This window comes from Nuphar pumila, chromosome 11 (genome assembly GCF_984573655.1).
Source record: "Nuphar pumila chromosome 11, dmNupPumi1.hap1.1, whole genome shotgun sequence".
NCBI classification, from domain to species: Eukaryota; Viridiplantae; Streptophyta; class Magnoliopsida; order Nymphaeales; family Nymphaeaceae; genus Nuphar; species Nuphar pumila.
Window position 1 is genome coordinate 2895157 of NC_143259.1, and position 25777 is coordinate 2920933.

Sequence of the window (25777 nt, forward strand, 5' to 3'; positions counted from 1 at the left end):
TTAAATATTGCAGTTAAATTTTTTTTGACAATAATATTTAACTGCCATTAAATGTCACTGTTATTAATGGACAACATTATGACGTTATTGTTATATGGTTTACTCTATACCAACGACTTTGTATGTTGCCATTATAGATGTATTATTAACGGTGACATATGGCCGTTAAATCTTGCCGTCAAAATATTTTTAACTGTCATTAAATGTTGTCACTACAACAACAACAAACAACAACTACGCCTTCATCCTAAAACAATTGGGGTCGGCGATATGAACCAACAAAGAAAATCATTCTGGGTCTTCCGCATGAATCTTTCTCCTCCATTCATTTCTATCAAATGCCATGTCCTCGGTGAGGTTCAAAGCATTCATATCCTTTCTTATCACCTCCATCCATGTCTTCCTAGGCCTACCCCGATTCATATCATTAAATGTTGTCACTATTGAACAATAATGATGACATTACAACATTGTCATTTTAATCAACTATGACATGTGTGACTATTAAATTACTCAAGAACAATGACATGTCATCGTTATTGAGTTTATAATTAAGGTCCGATGAACTCTCTAAATATTTTCTTTCTCTTTGACCTCCGTCCTCCTTGCATGGGTGACACCGACGACCCCAGCCTCTCTCTTCCCTGCTCAGCTGACTCGACTGGATATCGGCCTCCCTCCTCCCTGCCCGGTTGATGCCGTTGGACCCCAGCCCCCTCTCAAAGGTCTCTTTCTTCTTCTGCTTCCTCCTCTTCTCTTTCTTCTTCTTCTCCCTTCATTGCTGGTCCTGTCCAGCCTAACGTGGGTTGGGTTTGGCCCCGTCGAACCAAGCCTGGGCCCTTGTGGATCATGCTTAGATCTTTATTTAGATTGGCGAAAACTATAAATTGGAATTTGGGAGTGGGGACTAAAGGTTATTTAAATTGGCAGGGTCATGGGTGGACTTACAATTTCAAAAATATACGTAGCCTTTTTCTTTCCCATTGCGTAGATCTTTATGATGGCACTGATGGATAATTCTGTCATTATTATGTGAAGCTGTTTGGAAGTATCTGCTTCCTTCTCAGTGATGTTTGTTAATGCTTCAGTTACCATTATTTACCATTTATTATTGGGGAAAGACCCAACAATGATAGCCACTATGCTTTGCTTAGGGTGAATCTACGTTCAAATAAGAAAGCTGGGGAGCTTATTTTGATTCATAAAAAAAGGGACCAAGGTGGTAGGGCTTCACTGCAATCCCGTCCAACCTAAACTTTTTCTAAGCATTGGCAATGATCACTTTGAGAGTAGCTCGAACAATCATTCTAAATTTATTTCCTGTTAATGGTGGAAATGTGCACAATTTTAGTTGGTAGTATATTACCTGTATCTTAAATTTTTATCAGTTTGTTGTCCATGATATCTTTGTAGCATTCAAAATATTTAATTTTTACCATGTAGCAATAAATTGTGCCAATGATCTAAGAAGGTAAATGTTTTGTTTTTGACTGGTTTTATGTATCACAAATGAGTGCAATATCACTAATGGCTATCTATTGTAACATGGACGTTGATCTTTTACTTCAATTAGAGAATGAATGTTGCATCTTATTGTGTATTGGAATGGAAAAATATTCATTCTCTAATTTAACATGATAGAAAGATACAGAAATGTAAATCTTATTGAAAAACATTATTTATGTGCACGGTTCAATATACCACTAGATTGTTTTGTACTTTCAAAAGTTTCATACGAAGATAAGTTTTTTATTTCTTAAGTTTAGAACTGACTTTTTTTAAATACTAGTATTTACTTATTTATTTTTTGTAGCATTATTGTGTAGTTGGTAAATGAACCACATTTCTAAGGCATGTTCAACTTTGACTACAAGGTAAGTCTCTATCGAATGTTTTGTTAGTATATATTAAATTTTTATTGATTATAATTGTTTGACTGATTCTATTTGCATTGTTATTGTTTGAATTTTGTTGAATGTAATGTTTGAATTGTTATTGTTGAATTTTGTTGCATTGTTGTTGTTTGAATTTTATTGAATGTAATGTTTGAATTGTTATTGTTGAATTTTGTTGCATTGTTTAAATTATTATTGTTTTGCATTGTTATTGTTGAATGTCGTAATGCATTGTTATTATTTCATATCCAAATTCTGTAAAAAAGTAAATTTTTTAAAACTAATATAATTTTTTTTTTCCAGGCTTATAGCCTATAATGACAACATTGTTGTGTTGTCATTATAGGTCATAAACTCATCATAGCCTATAACAGTGACTATGAGGTCACTATTATAGCATATAAAGGTGACTTTATGTTTTTGTTAGGCTATAACAAAATTTAATTCTTGTTGTTATCTCCTATAACAACGATGATTAAGTCATTGTTATAGCATACAAAGGCGACTTCATGCTTTCCGTTATAGACTACAATGAAATTTAATTCTTATTGTTATCTCCTATAACGACGACTATGAAGTCGCTGTTATAGGCTAAGTCAATGTTATTGAGATGTAACCTTTAACGACATAATTGTCACCTTTATTGATCAACAGAGACCAAAACTAGACAACCATTTTTTGTCACTGTTATAGGTCTATAAGAGTGATAAAGAAAGCAATAACGACACCTTTCATCGTCGTTGTTGACCCTCATTCTTGTGGTGTCCTTGTGTACATTGTGGACAGTGAGAATGCCAAATCACTTTTTATTTGACAAATGATATGCTCTCCCTCTAGTCACTGTGCTATTTGCTTTCTTTTCCATCAATAACAAAACCTTGTTTTCATTAAAAAAAAGAAGAATGAAATAATGTTGTTTTATTGCTATGTTTTATATTTTATACAAAATTTTCTAAGATTTTACTGAGATTTTTTCAAGAAAAAAACTATTTTTAAAATCTCTTGAGAATTTTTCTCATTTTACCAACTCATTTCTTTGAAGTAACCACCACCCTAGTGGGTTGATAAAAGCTCCAAGTCATTTGATCAACTCCCATCCCAACATACCAAAGCATCTGCTTTGTGTTCTAAATGATTGGCATACCAAACTCCAAAATCTATTATTTTTCCTTGGCATGTTTTTTTTTTCCTTTATTTGAGTGTGTCTAATGTCTATGGGCTCGTTTGTTTCACGTCCACTTTCCAACCAAAGCTCCTTTCAAAAGAGAGTGGCGCTCTTTCCCATTTGTGTTGAAATGAACAAAGCTATTTGTTCACTTGAAATGTTAGCGATGTATACGGTTGGGATTAAGTGATAATTAAGTTGTTACCAACAGCGGGCTCCACTTGTTTGGTAGGAGCAGTTAGTGCAGGTCACCTGGTGTTGGGAGGTTGCAAGTTCAAAACCCAATGGTATGAGTTGTATAATTGGCGGGGGGGGGGGGGGTCTGCCTAACCTAGAGGTGGTAGAGGGGCCTGAACCGCCACGTGGCCCGCCGGTTCAAGCCCATTAACAGGTCGGTTCATGAACCAGATTAGTTGAGACGGGCTGGTTCATTGAACCGGACCGTTTGTTAGAAGGCCAAACCGCACCAGCCCAGTGAAACTGGCATAGTTGGGCCGGGCTTAGGTTGGCCGGTTCATGGGTTGAACCAGCAAAATTGAAAAAAGTTCAGGAAAATTGGAAAAAATAGAAATGAACACGATGATTTTACATGAAAAAACTCAAAGGAAAAAAACCACTGAACCAAAGTTTGAAATTTTACTATAAAAAAAATTATAAATTAAAAGTAGATTACAAAAATAATATCTTGAGCACTTCTTCTTGAAAGTTGTAGAGAGAGATTTGGCACTTGTAGAGAGAGTAGTAAGAAAATGATAGTTTCAGAAAGAAAGAAGGTAGAAAAAATGTAAAGGGTGGGGGTATTTTTTAGATTTTTTAAACTTGCACTTTTTTCAAAATACCTTTACAATATAGTTGTCGGGAGGGTTAAAAATATCTTTTGAGTGTTTAAATTTTATTTTTTCAAAAAACACTTCTCAAACTAGCGGTTTATAGTTGTTGAGAAGAGTTTTTTTGAAAAAAACTGAAACTAGTCATTTTATAACCCATAAGGTTCACTGGATGGGTTATTAGACGGGTTGAGGCGGGTTTGCGGGTTGATTCCATCCGATTCATTAGTTAAACGGGTTTGGGTCGTAATAGGTTTTTGAGCTGGTGGGTAAAACTGGCACAGCACGATTCACGGGCTGAGCCCGAACCGTTACTGTAGCTCTTGGACCGTGCCAGTTTGGGTTTCAATAAACCAGTTCCGGTCCGCTTAACAAGTTGAAGCAGGCCACTAACCACCTCTAGCCTAACCCATCTTTTTCATTAAAAAAAAAGTGATAAGTTGTTCATTCGGATAAGAGCAAGGGGGGCAGCAGCTTCAAGGGATAAGGAAGGCAAGCTACGTAGAATGAGTAGTAGCTGAAATGAGGGATTGGGGATTGTTTTCATTCTTTTGTTGCAACTGCCATAGTAATATATATATATATATATATATATATAAAAGTCTGATTAAATGAAGTCATGAACTTGTTCCTCAATGTTTTTTTTTTCCATCTTATTATTACTTTGCGTTTCACCGCACCATGAAATTTATGCGATGTAGCCAATATTAGATGAGACCAAAGTTGTGAAAAGCATTGAGGCTAAGCTGAGGCGTTCCACAAAAAACTGAGGTGAGGCATAAGCTTTAAAATTTTGTTATAACTTAAAACAAACTATAAAAACTATCTAAAATTATAAAAAAAAATCTTCTTCTTTCTTTTATTATTATTATAATTGTTTTATTATTATTATTATATTATTAATTTTCTTTTTCTTCTTCTTATTATTATTACTATCAGGCCTTAGGCTGGCACCTTGAGGCGCCTTGAAGCACGCTTTTAACAATATTGGATGGGACTAATTAGATGTCAGCTAACTAGATTTGGGTTCAAAACATGTAAGCGGATTTCAGCTAACTAGATTTGATCAAATGTAGGCAAATTAGATCCGACTAATCATACTAAATCCGATTTATTACATGTAATCGGTTCAAAATATCTAGTAAATTCAAATATTCAACCAATTTGGTGGAAAAAGTTAAGACTACATTGCACTCAATTATAATCAGAGATGATTTTGGCTTATCAAACCCGACTAAACAGTGAGAAATTTCGTTGGATATCGGATCAAATCTGATTCATTGACATTCTCACAGAATATTCAGTTTTGTGTTGGTGAATTTATACGTCAAGTCAGCTGCCTTTCTGAACATTATAAACAAAGGAGACCAACGCCACCCTCGACTTTAACGCGGCAGCCACATGGCTTGTGTGTCAAAAGCAACAGGCGGTCGTTTCGTTCTCTTGTCCTTGTTGAAAGCGAACGAAAAGGTAAAAAGCATCTCTGATAGCCCAGTAGAATTTCGCCACGTATGTAACAATACACACCTTTGCCCAGTCGTTAATCTTTTCATTGGCGGTGGTTGATGACGTGGCATTATCAGAGTGGGCGGCTTGACTTTGAGAGTTAACATGATGTCACAGTATGATGACTTATCAAAAATACTAATAAAATAATATAAAATATATATATATAAACGCTGTTTGTGGGTTTCCTTCTTCCCAACGGCTGGTTACTCTCTCTCTCTCTCTCTTCAGCGTGGGGAATGTGGGGGAGAGGGAAAGACAGAGAATGTCAAAGCATACCTGTTCATGAAGTTCCCTCTCAAATCGTTTCTTTACGATTCCCGACTACCCACCTGCTAAAATCTGCGGATTCTCTCTCTAAGACTCGTTTTCCCCATCCCCTCTCAACCTCCCATCTTGGTTTCTTTACGATTCCCGTCCAACCACCTACTCTAATCCGCGTATTCTTTCCCTAAGATCCCATTTTCCCCCATCCCATCCACCATGAACCCTCTGAAACTTCTGGTCTTCCTCGGCCTCTTCTCTTTTGTTGCCTCTCTCAATAAGCCAGATTCCTCACACCTACCGAGGCCCTTGATCGTTGAGAATCCCCAGGATTTCCTGATCAGAACGGGGGATGTGGAGCACGAGAGTGGGGAAGAGGACCTCAGAATCCATTGCCAGAGTTGGAGGTTCGGTGTCGAGACGAACAACATCCGATCGTGGAAGACGATCCCCGAGGAGTGCGCGGATTATGTGAAGGATTACATGATGAAGAGAGGGTACGGCTACGATCTGGAGATGGTCGCCAAGGAGGCCGGAATTTACGCCAGAAGCGTCGAATCGGTGGGAGATGGAAACGATGTTTGGATTTTCGACATCGACGAAACGCTTCTATCGAATCTTCCTTATTATGTTGATCATGGATTTGGGTGAGCTTTTCTTTTGCCATATTCGCTGTATTGTTTTTCTCTATAAACCGGTTTTCTGCGCAAAATTTGGTGGTTCTTGGTAGAGGATATTTTGGTTATGGTCAGAAGGATTTGTTCATTGAAAGTAAATTACGTATTGTCAATTTCTTTTCTCATTCATATTTAGTTTGGGTTGCATGGTGTGTCTCTGAGTTGGGGTTGATGATAGCAGTGAAATCGGCCTGTTGATTAGAATTTTACCATGCGGCGAGTTCTCTTTCTCTTATTTAGAGGGGGGAATTTCTGAATTGTTTGTTTGCTTGGTGTTTCTGAGTTGGGTTTGTTGGTTTTGGTAAACGGGTCTGTTGAAGTACACCACGCAGTGGTTTCTCTTTCTCTTGTTTGTTAAAGTTTTGGTTGGATTCTAGGTTGAGGGGTTCTTCTAAGATGGATATTTTGCTTACAGAGAATTGGTTGTTCTTCCTGCTATTTATTGGTTCATCTACTGGAAGTTCACCACAAAGGCCTAAAATCCTGCATATTTAAGATTTACCAATTGAAGTTCTTTGTTGATTTTCAAGATGAGATCTTTACGGGATATTAATGAACGGATTACATTGCTTTATGTTAACCATGTGGAAATTTTATCCACATAAATAGTTTATAATGTCTCATTGAGCACGAACCCTAGATGGAGTTTTTTTTGGCAGTCAATTGTCAGTAACCTCCATGTTTCCTTCTTTTGAGGTGGAGAGGTTATAGGGTTACTAGTTGTGATCGATTTCTCTATTGGTTTCCATTTTCTCAAATTTATTTTGTTGTGTTATCATGTTCTACTTAACATTAGTATGAATTTAGAATGCTTAATGAATGTTTGAGACAGGCTTAGTCGGGAATACATAAGTTTTTATCCTTTTTCCTTTTCCTTTTTGGTAATGGACTACTAATTGGTTTAAGTGCTCTTTTCACTATCTTGTGAATTTTAGGTTAGTGGTTTTTGATGGGTGCAAGTTTGACAAATGGGTGGAATTAAGTAGTGCACCGGCCATAAAGTCCAGTTTGAAGTTGTACAAAGAGATCCTGGGTCTAGGATTCAAGGTGTTTCTGTTGACAGGAAGGAGTGAAGAGCAGAGAGGTGTTACAGAGGACAATTTGAGAAGATCAGGTTTTGAAGGATGGCATCGTTTAATATTGAGGTAAACATCTTATGTGGAAGCCATATTCCTTTTTGAGTTGAAGAGTTTCTCTTTTTCAGTTGCTTTTTGGAAGTTTGAGGCTTTGAGATACTGAGATGTTCTGAATTATTTAGATTAAATGAAATTTCAGTATTTTTAAATATGGAGCCTTCTTTTGCTTCTTTTTTAATTTTGTTGTTGAGGCCTGCTCCTTGTTCACTTGTGTTTTCCTTTTGGCTTTCCAAGTCCATATGTTACCTTCCCACCCCATTTGGACTTTTTCACTGATACGATTACAGGTATTCTAAAGAATTTTGCACATGCATGACAATCTTTTGATTTTGAGGACATGAAAATACATTACCAGAATAGATTGGGGAAAAATGCATGCACACAGACACACACACATGCAAACAACAACCAACAGTACCACAAACCGTTACCCAGTGCTACCTGTATATATATATATGTATATATATATATATATGTGTGTGTGTGTGTGTGTGTGTGTGTGTGTGTGTGTGTGTGTGCTTCATCCCTTCTTGAAGTGGCCCATGTTGTGAAGACTGTCTGAAAACTCGCATCCTCTATGGCCATCTTACTGGAAGCATAATAATGTTTTTAATTTTAGAATATGTTGGGATCATATTCCTTCTTCGTTCCTGCATGTTGTTTCTCACAGCATAACGACCTTGAATTGCCGAATACTTTGTGACTTTTCAGTTCTCAGACAAAAGCTGTATTATGAGGCCTTATAACTTGATCCTTTATTCAGATCTTCAAGCATGATATCCAACTACCAATTAGAAAGATATGTACAAAATAAAAAGATGATGGGCTGTATAAATTTGGAACTTAGACTGATGCAGAAGAAAAAACTTTTTAGCTTAAAGTTGGTAGGCAATTTTATGTGTGGGTGGTTTGATGGATTGAATTTGCCAATAAATTCTGTTATGAGGGAAAAGAGCTCACACTTCACACAAGAGGCATAAAAAACACCCAAAATGGGTTCACTCACAAGCCACTAAGGGCCAACAAGTACACACTTAAAAAATAAATATTGTTGAGAAAGGAATGCACAAAGAATGCATATCTTACAAGGGGGCCATAACCCCATATTTATACACAAAAAACTAGCTGTTGGGAAGCTCCCAACAGCTACATTTCTAGCTGTTGGAATGCCCCAACGCTCATATTGTCAAGGACAAAAATTCCCTTGACAATACCTATAAAATTCAAAAGAAAAAAACAGAAATAAGAAAATACAAAAAATAAAGATATAAGAGGACAGTTCTGCCCCTAATGAGCAGATCCTATTACAAGGTCAAATGACCAAAATACCCATAAAGGGTATTACCTATTACAAACACCTGAAATACATATACATATATATATGTACAACATTACAATCTTTTAACAAATTCTTGAATATCAATTTTCTTTTGTATGTCATTATATGCAGAAATATTGTTTGATTATGATACTCTGGTGATGCATTGTATTCTAGTATTCTTTTCTCAAAAATGAGAGAAGGATCTCGCTGAATTTCTATACCTCTTTCTAATTAGCATGGGATGAAATCTTTCTGTAAACTATGCATCATGGGAAAAAACACATAAACGGAGAATAACTTAAACTTTAACAAGTTGGTAGTGGATCTGTTCTCTTGGATTTTCTTTCCCGGTTGTCAAGCTTTGGCTTGAGATATCCTTAGGTGATAGTGCTAAACAATCTCTCAATTCTTTGACAACCAAGCATCCTCCATTTGAACAAGAAGCATGTTTCATGCAGATCTCCAGCTATAACTATAGAATAGGAGGATCCAATAGACCAAATCATCACAACTTGTCACTTGTACTTCCAGACGTGACTCTAGAGATTTTCCTTTTTGGTAACCGAGTAATTATTGCTGGATTATTGTATTAACATCATCAAGAAAGATTTCTCAAACACATTTATTTTACTGGAGTACATGGTCCTGCACATGCTCTCCAAAGTTTTAACTTTTGGGTTTTGGTCTTGCGGTTTTCTCGTACTACTATTTCCATTGATTATCTGAACCTTGATTCATGAGGATTGCTTCTGGGCTTTTGCAAGATCTTTTTTATTATGGGAAGATAAGAATGTGGACTGATTGATGAGAGACTATGTCACCCAGGTACCGGTGCGGGTAAAGAGGGTACGACACAGCAGTTCTCAGAAAATAGGATACTTGGACATGGCTGTACACACACACACACACACACACACACACACACACACACACACACACACACACACATATATATATATAGTTCTTATTCTTAAGCACATAAAATGTGAATATCATCTCAAGTGCAAGCTCTTGAACAACAATTATAAATCATTATAATTTAAAACATCAAATAATAAAAATAAGTTGAAATGGTGAATACAAACTAAGTAATCAAGATCTTAAAAGGAAATAAATAAAGTTAATGACACAATGTTGATTGTGTCTGACACTAGTTTGATTGTTTATGAAGTGTCTTGGTGTGTCCTCATGTCGTGTCATACGCATGCCAAGTGAAGTATCCACTTAACATAGTTGCATTTTTAGCTTCATTTCGAGCTAAACTTGGGGTTGTGCCAGATAAATGCCAAGTCAGGGACACCTAGTCTGAGTTTACATCCAGGCCTGCTGAGCTTTGTGCTTGTCTTAACCCTAGTTGTGGATCTAGGTTGCGGATTGTGCCATGGATTCATATGGTACTCATTTTGCTGGAGACCCTCAGTTTAAGACACTTGGCTGTAGGTCTCAGGTCATGACTCAAAGTAGAGAAACTGTCATAAGAGCCATTTATGTGGCAGCAATACTCGTTAGTGGCTACATTGGCTTGATAATTAGAGTGCTTTCTTAAATGGGATTTGGAGACATAATTGTATATGCAATTGCTTATGGAACTACTGAATGCCCCTGTTAGATATAGATCCAAAGAAGCTCCATGAACTGGGTGCAAGAAATTCAGATTTCTTGGAAGCTTTGGTATCACTAGAATTTCCCCCATGTTGGGTGGGAGAATGTTTTTTACCACATGATGACATGATTCTTGCTAGAAGTTATTCCTGAACCGTCTAATCCTGTCTAACCAATAACCATTGATTGTCTCAGGTGTTCTTGATGAGGATCTGGGTTTGTAGGTTATCTTTTCAGATACCAGTTATCCAAGGATTCTCTCGTGTTTCAGACAAAATATCCTACAATTTGTGTCCATTGGTGTATGACGTGGACTTCCCCTCAACCATGATATTATGTCACTGCAATACATTAAATAAAAGATTGTTTACCTTGGCATGAAAGTTACATTACTCTGGCATATATCATTGACTTTACTATTAGTTTGAAGAAAATCTGTAACCTTCTGGACATACTGATTGATTTTCTTTTTCAACTATTGGTAGTAATTGAGTTTTGAATGCAAAAGCTACTGATCAAGTGATCTTCAATATCTTTGTGCTCAACTACAACACGTGTGTTGGTAATTTTTATGCTTTCCCTTTTTGTTATAAGTCCTGGCCAGTTTTATGAAATTATTCAAAACCCTCAAGCCTTGCAACCCAATGTTGATGCTTTTCCTTGTTGGGTTAGCATAGCAACTCGCTTCTAATATATCTCTTTCCTGCAGAGGAGTGGGTGATCATGGAAAGCCAGCAATAACATACAAGTCAGAGAAACGGGTGCAGATTGCACAAGAGGGATTTCAAATTCGTGGAAACTCTGGTGATCAATGGAGTGACTTGCTTGGTTTATCCATGGCCAATCGATCGTTCAAGTTGCCAAACCCCATGTACTATATTGATTAGAAACACCCAGTTCCTGCAAAAATTCTGTGGGAAATCCCTGTTCTCTGTTTATGATTTTTGTGATCTTCATTCTATCATGTAAAGTAAGGGGATTGACATTGTGGATATAAACCGTAATACTTCTTGGAAAGGTTTAAAAGAAATAATATTTCCCGACTTACAGAAACTACTTTATCTCTGCTTTGCAATTTTCGGTGTACCTGACAAGCAATGGGAAATGAGAACTGATGAGAGCAGTGATACAATGTAATTATTGGATTACAAAATTCAAAGACTAAATTTATGCACAATTTAGCTGTTACAGTAGCCACACTATAGTACTATGTATACTAATTCTTATATTTATATTAGTGAACTGTGATGTATGGTGCTGAATATATTGTAGTGTACAACACTGCAGGGGAAATCAGAGATCTTCTTGTACCATAATCAAGTTGTTTGTGGTTAATAATAGGTTTATTGACATATTGATTCTATGGAAAGGGATGTCCAGCAGATTTACCTTACGGTACTATACAGAGTAAACAAAAAAAAAAAGAAGATAAAAAGGCCTCATGAATATATTGTTGATAATAGATAAAAGGTGAATTTCCATTTTGAGATTTGCCTTTTGCCCGTTATTTCACAACCCAACTTTTCGTTTAAACTGTCAAATAGAGCCCTCAAGTTAATTTTATGGTTAAAATTAATATAAAAACATCATTTTTTGCCTTTTGATCGCAATAGAGGCACTTATTGTACATAAGGTTAACTTGAGTTACTCAGACTGAGGTCTCTATATGACAGATCAGTCAAAAGTTATGTCCTAAAATGTCTCTTCAGAAAACATGGGACTCCCTTTGGAATATGAGAAAAAAGTGGAATTCTAAATGGAATTTTACCTAGACAAAAACTCTTGTTGACCTGTACTAGACAAAGCTGCCAATGAGGACAAGCCCATCACAAAATTTCAAGGTGAAAAGAATCACTCAGGAGGTAAATTTTAACTAGACCCGCACAAGCCGATGGTAAAAAATTCCGAGGAAAAGTTTTTTCCCAAATCCAAGCCCGGCGTAGAAAGGAAGACAGTAGTATCTATCCACATGAAAGCCGTATATTTGTCTCATCTCCAGCCAATTTCAGACTAACAGTATGGGTGATTGCCTACTTCACAATGAACATTAGTCTTTAACAAAATCTGCACAGTGTGGACCCTTTTTTCTGACATTATCTGTCTCCAAGATGAGATTCCATATCCAGGAATGCAAATCAAGTTGCCTTCTTCACCATTTTCTCTCTCCAGCATCCTCCTGGTGGAGACTATATTAAGCAACGAACCGAATCAGACCCGCAAAGAGTAATTTGAGGCGCCCATATGGGCTCCAGTCATCTGGTAGGGGTGACTCATGGATGTCACCAAGCTGAAAGAATGTCATGTGTTTTTTTTACGCGAGGAAACCATGCCAGGATGCGTTTTTAATACTTTTTTGCCCTAAAGAGGTTTGGCACAGTGGGATGGAGCGGCGGTCTAGATTCAAATCTCATGGGTGTCACCCCCTTGCGCAAGCCCGAAGAACTCCCTGGGAGTAAGAGGTAAGCCCACGGAGTTTTACGCTACTAGGACAATGACCGTAAGTAGGGGTGGCAATCGGGTCGGATTGGCGGGTCAGCATACCTCAACCCTAACCCGACCTGTTTATTAAACGGGTCGGCTGTGGCAAACACGAACCCGACCCGTTTATTAAACGGGTAACCCAACACGACCCGCCAACCCGCTTAATAAACTGGTTGGGTCGGGTAAACGGGTCAGCATGTTAGCGGGTCGGGTTGGAGAACGGGTTGGCGGGTTGACCCGCCAGCCTAACCCGTTTATTAAACGGGTCAGCCGGGTTGGCGGGTTGGCATACCCCTAATACGAACCCGACCCGTTTAATAAACAGGTTAGGCGGGTCAACCCGTTTATTAAACAGGTTCTTTTTTGCCCAACCGGAACCCGCCTAAGAGGCGGGTTGGCGGGTCGTGTCAGGTTTTGCCACCCCTAACCGTAGTTCTCTGTTTTTAGGGGCGGTTTCTTAAATAAAAAAAAATGAGGCTGTTTTTCTCGTTATTCAAACAAAAGAAAGAAAAAAAAACTCGATCTTTATTGCCCTCCCTGTACCCAACCCAATGGAAGGGTCTGTCGTGTACAAATCCAACATTTGAAATTACATTTAACCACCTACTTTATCTGAATGTAACACCCGCTTAAAGAATTAAGTGGCATTTTGTCTTTTTTTTTTCTTTAATTAAACAACCCACCTTATGTCTTGAGGTCTTCCATAAAACTAATCAACGATAAAGTCATAAGCATTTCAATCCTTTTTTTTTACTAAACAAAGTTCAATTAATTGACTGAGTTTAGGTCCAATTTTGTCTCCGGAATATAACTTATAAAAGTAGCCAGTTAAATGTATTAATCAAAAAATGTTAGTGAGTTTTTTGTAAATGGTCGATAAATTAAGCAGATTTTTGTAAATGACTGTTTTTTTTTTTGTAACAATGACACCTCCGCAGATGGGAAAATTTCTGTAGTAGAAGATATATTAACGAAAAGTTTCCCTTGACAAAATTATTTTGAGGAATCAAACGGCCACTAATCGAGAATAATTGCCCAAATGAGAGAGGATAAGGTGGCACTCCTGACCGTAATATCTTCAGGGGTGTTTTGGATGCCGTTCACTCAAGAGATGAACGGCAGCCAAACACTGTTGTTTTTACCTGTGATTTTAGCCGTCCGTATGGTGTGCTCAGATGCCCTTCATGAAAATGAACGGTTCTGAAAATAATTGTGGGGCCCATCCAAGAAACATGCAATCTATGCATGGGTGTGTGACTGCCGTTCATCATTTGGATGAACTGCATCTACCTTCACCGGTACCCTTGACCTGATCCACTCTTTGCCTAGATGCGATCTTAATTTGGAGAAAAGTCAGTGTGCTTTTGCGGTGAATTGAGATCAGCCAAACACGGTTGGAAGCAAGAAACTTTTTCATAAAAATAGAAAAGAATTGTCTATGAGAAGTTTTGATATGATAACTTTTTTAAATGAAAAATTTTCTCTTATTTGTGTAGCATGAGAAAAACAGAGTAAAAAATGTGAGAAAATGAGAGGGAGAGTCCAGAAGCCTCATCTTAGAGAGAGAAATACATAAAAATTGCAATGAGTGAGGGGAAAATGAAGATGGAGAAAGCACTTGTTGTGGCAGCCAATGAAATGAGATGTATTGTTGGTGAATTATGTTTTGTTAAAGGCAAGCTCGGGTTAGGCAGACCCAACCAGTTATTATTCAACTAGGTTTTGAACCTGCAACGTCTCACCACAGGGAGACGTGTACTGACAGCTCTTACCAAACCACGCGCCAGTTGGTTGGTGAATAATTGTCCTAATGCAAAAAGAATTTTTGCTAGGAAAATTTTCTTCACTCATGTGAAAGATTTTTTTTTATAAAAAATTATGTTTTTTAAAATACTTCATTTTTTCTAAAAGACTTTCTCTATTAAAATGGTTAGAAAAATTGTCATTTTCTTGCTTGCATTTTTCTTACCATTTTATAGCTAGTTATGCTGTTGCAAGCATCATCCACCACCCTTAGGTACAGACTAGCACACTTATTTATATATATATATTACTGTCTGCATGAAACCTGTCCTGTTGAGACTGCTGGCCCCACAAATGTCCAATAGTTTTGGCTATGTAGCGCCGGCCTTAGAAACAAACGTGGTGCAGTGAGATGGGGAGGGGCCCACTTTTGTTGGGTTCTATGTGATTGCACTGCACCTGATCCCAAATGCTACCTTCTCCTGGCCCCACAATGCGAGATTGTTTTAGCCATCCATGTAGTGCACCAACCTCATGCAATGGAGAGAGAGAGAGAGCCGAAAGAAGATCAACATTGTCACTCATGAAGATCAACAAAATAGAAAACAAAACTAAAATATAGAAAAACAAAAGCTAAAGAAAAAGAAACTACAGACCACTAGCAATAAACAACAAAGCCAAGCTCAACCAGGATCCGCTGGATTAGAAGAAACCACCAATGAGTGAACGTTGTTCAGACGGAAGAAGAGGTCTCTAAGATACATACGTAGAATCGCATATACATCAACCAGGATTTTATAGACAAGATTATTAAGGATAACCGAAATTTAATGGAAAGTAGCATCATTGCGTGCCATCCAAACAAACCACCAAGTAGTAAGCAACCATGTCTTTCAGATCATTCTCCACCGCCTGCATCATCTAATTTCAATAGGGCCCAAGAGCAAATCAAGCGCAAAAGACTCCTCTTTGACAATTACGTCCGAAGATCTTCACGTCCTATTAAATAGGGCCACAAAGATTAAGCAGGACCAGAATAAATGAAAAGTAGTTTCTTCAGCAGCTTGACACAATACACACCAACTTACAAACTGAAAGCCCAACTTCTTTGAATAAATGTGAGTCTAAACCTTATCATGCAAAATTAACTAAGCCAAGACCCGAGATCATTGGGAAGGACCCTTACCCTATAACGCACACTCAGGAAACCAATCTGCCACTGGGAGGAGCAACAATCTATACACATTGTGGGTGTGGAACACACCATTTGGTGCAATCGCCCATTGCAACCACTGATCATAATTTCTCGCATCCCCATTTTGATCTCTGAAAGACGATAAGGCTCTCAGCCACATGCTTCACAAGTGCGAGATCACCAACCCCCATGTTCCATGACGAAAATGAGATAAATCAGGAGCACCATATTTATCATGAAGCAAACGAGCACATGGAGAACCTGGTTGATGGGCCATCCAACATTGTTTGGCCACAAGAGCAATACTTCTATGTCTTGAAGCAAAAATACCTAAGCCAACCATACGCCTAGGTAACACCACCATTCACCAACCAACCAAATGACGCTTACTCTTAAGTTGACATCCAAACCAAAAAAAATCCATCATTAAATGACAAATCTGCTTCTCCACGCCCACATGCATCACGAACATTGACATGAAGAATTCAGGGATAGAAGAAAGAACATGTCTGATTAAAGTCAGACGGCCAGCAATGGAGAGATAAAATGTCTGCCATGAAAAACGCTTGTTTTTCACTTTTTGAATAGTTGGAGCCCAAGCAGCAGAAGAGAGGCGCTTCACTTGTAACGACAGACCCAAATACGTCATCGGCAACTCAGAGATTGCGCAATTAAAAATCCGTTGACCCGCTGCAAGTATAGGAGACTGAACATTGAATATAGTAAGAGAGCATTTGCTATCATTTAGGGAAAACCCAGAAAAAGAAAGAAAGAACTGAAGAATAAGCTTGAATCTAAGTCTCTGTTGCACGTTTGCTCACCCAAAAATAATCATATAATCATTATAAATAAGAATATGATCCAAAAAATCTGGAACATCTAGAGGATCTATAAGATGCTTCTCCACAGCACGCTTGAGCAACACCACGAGACCCTCAACAATGGCATTGAACAACAAAGGAGAGAGAGGGCAACCTTGCCTTAATCCATGCCCCAACTTGATCGACCACCTCTAGTGTCGTTAATCTTAATCATGACATGAGAATTAGAGACCAATTCTCTCACCCACCCAGAAAAATGACGACCAATGCCAAAATTGAATAACATTTGAAATAAGAAGGGCCAATGCACATAATCAAAGGCTTTATGAAAAATCTAATTTAAGAGAAAAATAGGGCTGGCCACTAAGATGTAAGGAGTGAATGACTTCAGAGGCCAAGATGAATGAATGGCGAATCCTCTTATTATGGATAAAGGCGAACTGAGAGTTTGAAAAAATTTGGTGAGCCATGACTTTCAACCTATTAACCAACACCTTGGCAATCATCTGATAAAGGACACTCATAACAGAAATCGGGCGAAACCTAGAGATATCAGTGGTAGTATCATCTTTCAGAATTAAAAAAACAATTGCCAAGTGAGTTTAAATAGGAAATCTGGAGTTGTGATAGAACTCATCAAACATGTTAATAACATCAGGCTTCACACAAGACCAAAATTTTTTGAAGAAATTCACATGAAACCCATCAAAACCTGGAGCTTTCCACCCCGACAAACCTTTGATGGCCCTAAAAATTTCATGTTCAGAGAACTTCATTTGCATAATTTTGGCTTGATCTTGCCGAATCAAACCAACAGAAACATGACCAATGACACCCTTTGCAGTAAGTGAAACAGAATATAAATCTTTAAAATACTGAGTGACAGCTGAAATAATGTGTTGATTAAGGTACAAAAACCCTCCCAATGGTGATTGATGAGACAACATTCCTCCTATGACGATGAAAAGCATATGAGTAAAAAAAATTAGTATTACCGTCTTCGACCGCAAGCCATTTCACCCTTGCCCGTTGCTTCCATCTAATTTCCTCTTTGACCATCCAGTTCTTCAAAAGTGTTGATAACTCAATAGATCTGGCCTGCAAACTCTCCATGTGTGAATCAGATAGAGAACCTGGGAAAGACATAGTTTGATACAATGTTGAAATCTCTTGCTCCCAAGCAGCCATTTGCTAAAATTTAACCGCATCTCGATTATGAAGCCAAGCTTTGATATCCTTAGCGAGACGAGATAAATTCTCATGACACAAGATAGTTGCCCACTGCTCATTGGAGGGCTTGTTCCAAGAGTCTGAAATAATAGTGTGAAAGTCTGGCTCTTGGAGCTACCATTGTTTAAACACAAAACTCTTGGCGTATTTAAAACCATCCCCCAAATAGTGATTAACTGACCATGGTCCGAGATAGAAGGAGCCAACAAGACACACTTGACATCGAGAATGAGATTCAACAATTTTGGAGTGACAAAAACCCTGTCAAGAACTCTGCAGCATGAACAAATCCGCCCATTCGACCAAGAGTAATGCTCCCCAATAAAAAGAATTGGGTAAAGGTGATGTTGATGAACAAAATCTTGAAAACCTCGCATAGATGGATTAAGAAGAATGAGGTTATTAGAATCTTAAATAGACAAAAGGCAATTAAAGTCCCCTATAAGAAAATGGTACTCCCCGTTTGAGACGACGATATATATATATATATATATATATATATATATAGAGAGAGAGAGAGAGAGAGCATTTAATGGTCCTATGTGCCCTTTTCTCTAGAGCCATCCTAATTTGCCAATGGTATCATCCAGCTGATTTTAGGAGCCATCCTAATTTGCCAATGGTATCATCCCGCTGATTTTAGGACTCCCTCATCCCGCCCCCCCCCCCCCCCCCACACACACACACAAGGATGGGATTGCTAATCTCTTTCTCCGGCTCAAGTTGCTCATTGCTAATCATAAAGTTGCAAAAGGCTAAGTAGAAATCAAATCATCACAACGTTAAATGCAAGTAATGATAACCAGATCTCAGAAATCTTGACCTCTCTCTCTTTTAGAGAGGTCCTAATCAGTGTTATTTTCTATCCTAAATGGTTTAAGAAAGCATTGTAGTTATTTGCTTAATCTGAACTTGTATAGCTACTGTATGTAGCTTAGTTAGTAGAAAACATGCATTAAATATGGTACTTTTCATGTTCAGGTGTGTTTTGAAAGTGTGATAAAAAATGCTCATATTACACCGAAACTTGAGGATAAAAAACATCAAATTTGTGATTGAATCGATTCAATTCATTGAATTTCTTTAGCAGATGAGCAATGACAAGTACTACATGCCAATTGAGAGAGACTTTGGCAACAAGAAACATTTAAAAAGAAAGGTGTTATAGTTGGAAAATCATATTTAAATCCTTGAGACTGAAATAAGAGATGCAAGCTTTACACTGCACACTGAAACAGGGTCAGGGTCGTCAACTGGCACCTCACTTGTATCTGCCACGTTCTAACCATAACAGTGGTTTCTTCCATGTCAATCAATTGGATTTTATCTGATATCAAACCAAATTGGATTCTGTCTAGTTGCATTTGGTAAGCCAAAACCATATCTGGTTATAATAGGATGCCGATGCGGTTTTGAACTTCTGCTGCCGAATTCGACAAATATCTGAATTTGATCGATATTGAAGTCCATTTAAGTGTAAAAAAGTGGATCTGGTATGAGCTTTTCACCATCTGAATTCAAATCCGTTTAACCAACATCCGATCCAATTAGTAGAATATAGCATCTTATTGGAGTTGGAACCATTTACATCCCTACAAATAATAATAAAAAAAGCTTAATCCTTAGTGTCATTTGAAGCTTCAACCCCACCATGACCATAGATACTGGCCTTATTGCTTGCAGAAGTTGCAATTAAATGACACCAACCATCCACCCTATCTTTGGTTCTTCTTATCAATTTGCCTAGTTCATGAACTTCAATATTTCTAAGGATATTGCTTAGGTTAGGTGACATGTGACATCATATGAATCAGACCATTAATTAAAAGTATGTCTTAATAGGTGTGGCCATGGAGCCAGCCTGAACTGGGGTCCATTAGGATCTGATAGGCCCAAACCAGATCCAAACTGGGTGATATGGACTGGATCTTGTCAGGTTCAGGCCGGACCTTCAGTCTTATCGGTCCGGATTCCAGTTGGATCCTCTCAAGCCTTTTAAACCTGACTAGTAAATGGGCTGGGGGCTCCATTAAGATGTCATTTTATGTCTATTGCACCTGACCCATTTACTAGTTGGATCAAGCTGGGCTCGATCGACAATTATTAGGTTTCGGATTGCACATGGCAGCCAAGCTTGGCAAATGTCGGGTCCTGACCCGAAGTCCATCTACATGCATTCTTACAAATGGATCAGGTTAGGTTATGCTTTCAATCCAAATTGAACGGCTTATTTTCAGATATAGACCTTAAAATAAGAGTAGAATGTCTAATGGGATTCTGCCAACCAGACCTTTCTCATATATCCATTGTCGAATCTGGATCACAATCTTCTGTTGGATCTTGCTCAAATATAGTCAGACATTAATTTTTGCAGATACAGTATTACTATATAGATCCACATCCAAAATGCTATTTCATGAGATCTTATCCAGTCTTGGATTAGGATGTATTGTGTAAAATTCAGATCTGGATTTGGATCAACCATGATCCTGGTTGCACCTCCTACGGGTACGGTTTACTTTGCATGAAGCAGACACAGTGCACCGACTTCCACGTGGGAGCCCATGATCTTTGAGTACGGATCCAGTCCTTTCACAAAGGATGGGTTTCATCCTACATTTAATCTTGGCCGTCCAATCAATGGCTAGGCGTGATCCACATTTTCATCTGGATGTGGACTAATCATAGCCGTCCAAATGCTTCACCTAGAAGGCTAGGATCGATGTCAAAGGACTTTTTCCTTTTTTATGATCTTAGATGCACTTTGGCCTTTACGTGAAAAGAAATCAAGTTCTTATATCTTAGTTCATGAACTCCAAAGGTTTTTACCCCAAATCATCATCTAAAACACGACCAAGTTCATGAACTCGGTAATGCCTTACGTTATGCCCAAACGTCTCCTCTCTTCCATCTTCCTCAATGAGACTTTGAATGGTTCTCTTGCAAACATCCAAGGGTCGAGGGGTATCTAAGTCATTTCCTATCACTTAGCAGGATGCGCGTTCGTGAGGGGAACGAGTTCTTGTCTTTGTTGACGAAAGCGACAGACAACCACGACCAAAAAATCGAGAACTTAAAAAATCCGGAAAGATAATCATAATTTATTACACAATCGCTGAGAGAAACGTGTCACTCCAAGAGCATACAAAACCGTTCCCTCACTTTCCCGTTACGTTCTCTCGCCGAAATCCATAAGACACGAAGTTTCCTTCTTCTTCTTCTGTGCTCCTCGAAGGACGAGTTGCTAGGGTTTCAGGCTTCTGCCAAACGGTAAGATCCGGTTTCTCCCCTTCTTTGTTTTTCTTTTTTCTTTTACTTTGTGGCAGGAATCTGCTTGGATTATTCCGTCGTTCTGACGATCTTTTTTCGTTCGGCGCTGAGATCTATGCTCTTGTAGTGTTCTCTGTAGATTTGGAGGAATCTCTTTGTGTTTTTTGGAGATCGGATAAGTTTTGAGATATTTAGTGAGTTTTTTCGATTACTGGATAGGAATTTGAACTAGTTGGCGGATTTCAGCGTCGTTTTTTGTGAGATCTGGATCGTGAATTGTGTTTTTTGTAGAGATTCTTGCTTTTTTTACTGTCCTTGAATGGATTCTGATTTGTTTTCTACGTAGTAGAAACAAGCTTTTTAACGAAGTCTTGAGTAGTCAGGGCTGTAGGGTTGAGATCGCTAGTTGTGGAATTTATTTATTTATATTTTTTTGGTGGACAAAGAGAAATATTCGTGAAATGCTGTATCGTTCGTGAAGATACGTGCGTTTTTTAGGGTTTTTCATCTTGAAAAACTTCGCCTTTTTCCCCCGCTAGATTCAAAAGAAACGTGTACGGATTCTCTTATTTGTTCTCCTGTTTATGATCTGTTGGAATGGGCACCTGTTCGACAGAATGCGAGAAGAAATTGGATCAAATTCACTAAGGAATTAGTTTGTGTCACCGAAGATGGATTTCTAAAATGGTACGTTTTTTCACTTTCTCGAGTAGTAAGATTTAGTTGTTAAAAATTTATTGGTTTTCTGTTTGACTTGAGTGTCTTTGAAAATTGAATTATTTAATTATTTTTCTTAAGAGGAAACTTCATGTATGCTTAGTGGAGAATCTCAAAGAATTCAGGCTGAAAATTGGGAACATTCTAAGGTAAATTATGATGTGGATCTTGTAAAGTGTGAAACAAAGTCTTCTTACATGAAGTCTTTCATATTTCTAAAGAAAGTGGAGAAATGTATTTGAAGTAGTAGTTCCTAAAGATGGAAGAGTTTCAGTGCGGTTGTTTCATAAATCAATCTTGAATCTCGGTCATTAAGATCCAAAAATGGTTCTGCTTTGAAGTTTTTGAAATGAATATGGTTCTTCTAAAACCACGGTTATTGGGGGATCCCAAGTGGGTTCCGTTTGAACTATCTATAACTGAGACCATCAATGTAATCTGGAAAGGGTTCCCCTAGTGGTTGTTGCCATTTGGTCTGCGTCCAGGTTCTCTGAAGTTGGGAAGGAGATTGGTAACTTTGACCTTACTGACTGTAACTCAAATAAAGATGTTTTGCTCTGCCATCTGATGACAGATAAAGTTTCATTTGGCAGTTTTTTAATGTTTAGTTCATCTTTTTGTTCTTTCTTTTATCTTCGGTTGATAGTATACTATGACAGTTCACGAATTCTGATTGTACCATATTCATTTCATGCGTCAGTCCTAAAAAATTTCCAGAGGAGGCAGGAGTCGGAAGATTGTCAGAATATTCACGTGGTGTGAATAATTAAATTGTTCTGGTACATCCAAGTCATATTCACATCATATCAGCATAGTGTCAGCTGGAGTACTGAAGATATGGAATATTTAATTGGGAGCTTCCTAGGCAAACGTACTGGGAGCAGGAGCATTGATCATATTTCGAAAGATTGTGCTGCTCAAAAAGTCTAACCCCATATATACAATTCTGGCTCATTCTTTAAATGGTTTCAGCAGTTGAAAGTATTTACTTGTCAATTTCCATTCTCTACTCCATTTTCCCCTCACACATGTGCTTATTAAGCCCATTTTTCATCCATTTCAATTCTACAGCGTCTGAAATACAATGAGATCTCCTGGTTTCTCCTTGTGGAAATTGCCAGAAATACTTTCATGGGATTATCTCTTTAGTATTGGGACATAATGTGATATGGGAAACCATTACAAGATTTTAGTTGCTTCTTGTTTGGCTATCCTGGTTACCCTTGTTTTATTTATGATTTATATTTGCCGTAAGAAATCTGTGCAAAAAAGATCTAAAGAGATTGAAAGTTTTCCTTATTCTGGGGAAAAACTTGAAGCTGAGGAACTGATTACTTTTTCTGGTGGAGAGAACCTTACCATTCATGCCATCTTGGACGCTAATGGAGAAGTTGTGGGGAAGTCTGGTTTTGGTACGGTATACAAGGCCAGTCTACAGGGTAACAGTCGCTCATTGATGCTGCTTCGGTTTCTTCGACCTGTTTGTACAAAAAGTCTGAAAGCTGTTATTCCAGAGATTGAATTTCTAGGTTATGTCAGACATCCTAATTTGATTCCTCTCCAAGCTTTTTACTCAGGGCCCAGGGGAGAAAAACTGCTTGTTCATCCTTTTTTCCCTAAAGGAACACTGTCTCAGTTCATTCGAAGTAAGTTTCAGTTTTTGCTGCACCTTGAGTTCTTTTACTACCTAGTTTACTCTGTGTAATTGGCGGTTTTTGATGTCTTCTGTTTTTCCTTTTGTGTGTGTGTGTGTGTGTGTGTGTGCACATGCACATACAGGCTTGTTTCTATGTTTATGATTTTTTTTCTTTAATCATATCTGTGCTAATATCAAACTTGTTTCAAACCCATTAGATTCATGAACTTTACACTAAATTTTCACCTTTAACTAAACAGATAAACATGCTCAATCACTGAGACGGGCCAAGTTTTATAGCATCTCCATTGGGATTGCCAAAGGATTGGAATATCTTCACACTGGATTAGCGAGACCGTTAGTTCATGGCAATCTGAAATCAAAGAACATATTACTAGACACAAATTACCAACCTTTGCTCTCTGATTTTGGCATTCACTTACTGCTTAATCCAACCACAAATCAAAAGATGCTCGAGGCCTCAGCAGCTCAAGGTTACAAAGCCCCCGAGCTGATCAAGATGAAGCAAGCAAGCACAGAAAGTGATATCTACAGCCTGGGGATAATCCTACTTGAATTCCTCACAGGGAAGGAGCCCATTGTGGTGAATTCACCGTCCGGTCAGGATCTGCATCTTCCAGCCTCAATGAGACATGCAATCATCAACCATAGAGTATCGGAGGTCTTTGATCCCGAGCTTCTCAGCAAAGGAGACCAGAGTCCAATTACAGAGGGTTTACTCTTGTATTTTCAGTTAGCGATGAGTTGTTGCGCTCCTTCGGCATCGTATAGACCAGAAATTCAACAAGTCAGAAGACAGCTTGAAGAAATTGGGTCAAGTCATGGGTTTTTTTGCTTGCAAAGAAATCAGGAGTTTAAAGACTACCAGTGAAGACCAACAGTGGCAATGATGAGGATACACATTGTGATGTAGACACTAAAGCTTGCTAAAAGGTAACGATCTTAAATATCAGTAAGGTCGCTTTCGTGCTGTCACAAGTGAATACGGTCTGACATTAGACATGAGGATACACATTTTTTTAGTTTTTATATATAAAGTATATTCTATTAACAAGGACATGTGATAGCGTGTCCGGTCGTGTCCCCAGACATGGCACCTTAAATTGATCAAACAATGAGCCAACGGCAAGGAATGCTTGATTGATGTATTTGGCAGGCCGCAGTAGCCACCCTGACTAGTCGTAAAGCCAAGCAATAACACCTCTTTAAATCGTCAGACCATCGAAGAGAGCCATCTTGTTTAGCAACTTTAACAACGCCCTCCAGCTCTTCACTCACCTTGACCACTTGCATGGTCATTTTTGTGGCACGTTTTAGACCCAACCCAATTCAAGCGATGTTCGAACCCGAATTTTAATCCCCATCTTTGAAATTTTGGTTTGACCTATACATTACAGGGTTCTACCACACACCTGCTAACTCACCCACTCACAGCCTGCAGCATTCTCGAGCTCGTAACCATTAGAATGCGTTCTTTCAACAAGTCAACTATATCAAAGTTTTCCAACTTGAGAACGATTATGATACATACCATTTGAGGAAGAGAGAGAGACAGAGAGGGAAATTCTCACCCATCAGAAGCTGGCTCCTAGAGGTAAACAGTCTCATTTACAAGGCAACCACCAACAATCAACGGACCACATTAAATTATCATCACCAGAGCATCACCCACTTATTAGTTACAACCAAACTCCACTTTTCAACCGTCCATGAGAGAGAGAGAGAGAGAGAGACGAACGAAACATCAACATTACTAAGACAAAGGGTCAACAAATGTTGAGCCCACGAGCAAACAAACAGCAGACCCAAACCAACGCCGAAAACACGAAAGCAAAAACAGAAAAACAAAAGCACAGAAGGCCCAAAAAGAACAAAATTTTGACAAATTCAGCCAGAGTAAGGAGGAAGAGAAGGCAGCCGAAGACGGGGGAGGCCAGGGCAGCAAAGGCGCAAAATTGTGTACACATCAGCGAAAATGCAATGCAGGAGCTTATTGAAAACAACCAGACGGAAAATTACATTGTTGTGGGTCATCCAAACAACCCATGAGGTAGTGCCAAGTTCTCTAGATCAACCACCATCTCTTGTAACGCGCACCTGTGGTGGTCCCCACAGAAGATCGAGCGCAAAGGAGTCCTGTTGCACGTTGACATCAGATTTGTTCCACATACTCTTGAAGAGATCCACAAAGATGGGGCAGGCCCAAAATAGATGATAGGTGGATTCTTCTGCCGCATTGCACATGACACACCGACTCGAAAGCTAAAAAC

At 38.4% G+C, this 25777-nt stretch overlaps 2 protein-coding genes across 2 annotated transcripts; both read left to right on the plus strand.

Annotated features, from left to right (window-relative positions):
• Window positions 1-5575: 5575 nt before the first annotated feature.
• LOC149821634 (acid phosphatase 1-like) lies at window positions 5576-11426 on the plus strand. Its single transcript, XM_089981201.1, has 3 exons — window positions 5576-6304; window positions 7270-7479; window positions 11103-11426. The coding sequence occupies exons 1-3, from the start codon at window positions 5877-5879 to the stop codon at window positions 11278-11280; spliced, it is 816 nt and encodes a 271-aa protein (XP_089837327.1). The 5' UTR covers window positions 5576-5876; the 3' UTR covers window positions 11281-11426.
• A 9577-nt stretch (window positions 11427-21003) lies between these two features.
• LOC149821635 (putative kinase-like protein TMKL1) lies at window positions 21004-24625 on the plus strand. The gene is made up of 3 exons (XM_089981202.1): window positions 21004-21133; window positions 22551-23496; window positions 23747-24625. The coding sequence occupies exons 2-3, from the start codon at window positions 23019-23021 to the stop codon at window positions 24376-24378; spliced, it is 1110 nt and encodes a 369-aa protein (XP_089837328.1). The 5' UTR covers window positions 21004-21133; window positions 22551-23018; the 3' UTR covers window positions 24379-24625.
• The last annotated feature ends 1152 nt before the right edge of the window (window positions 24626-25777 follow it).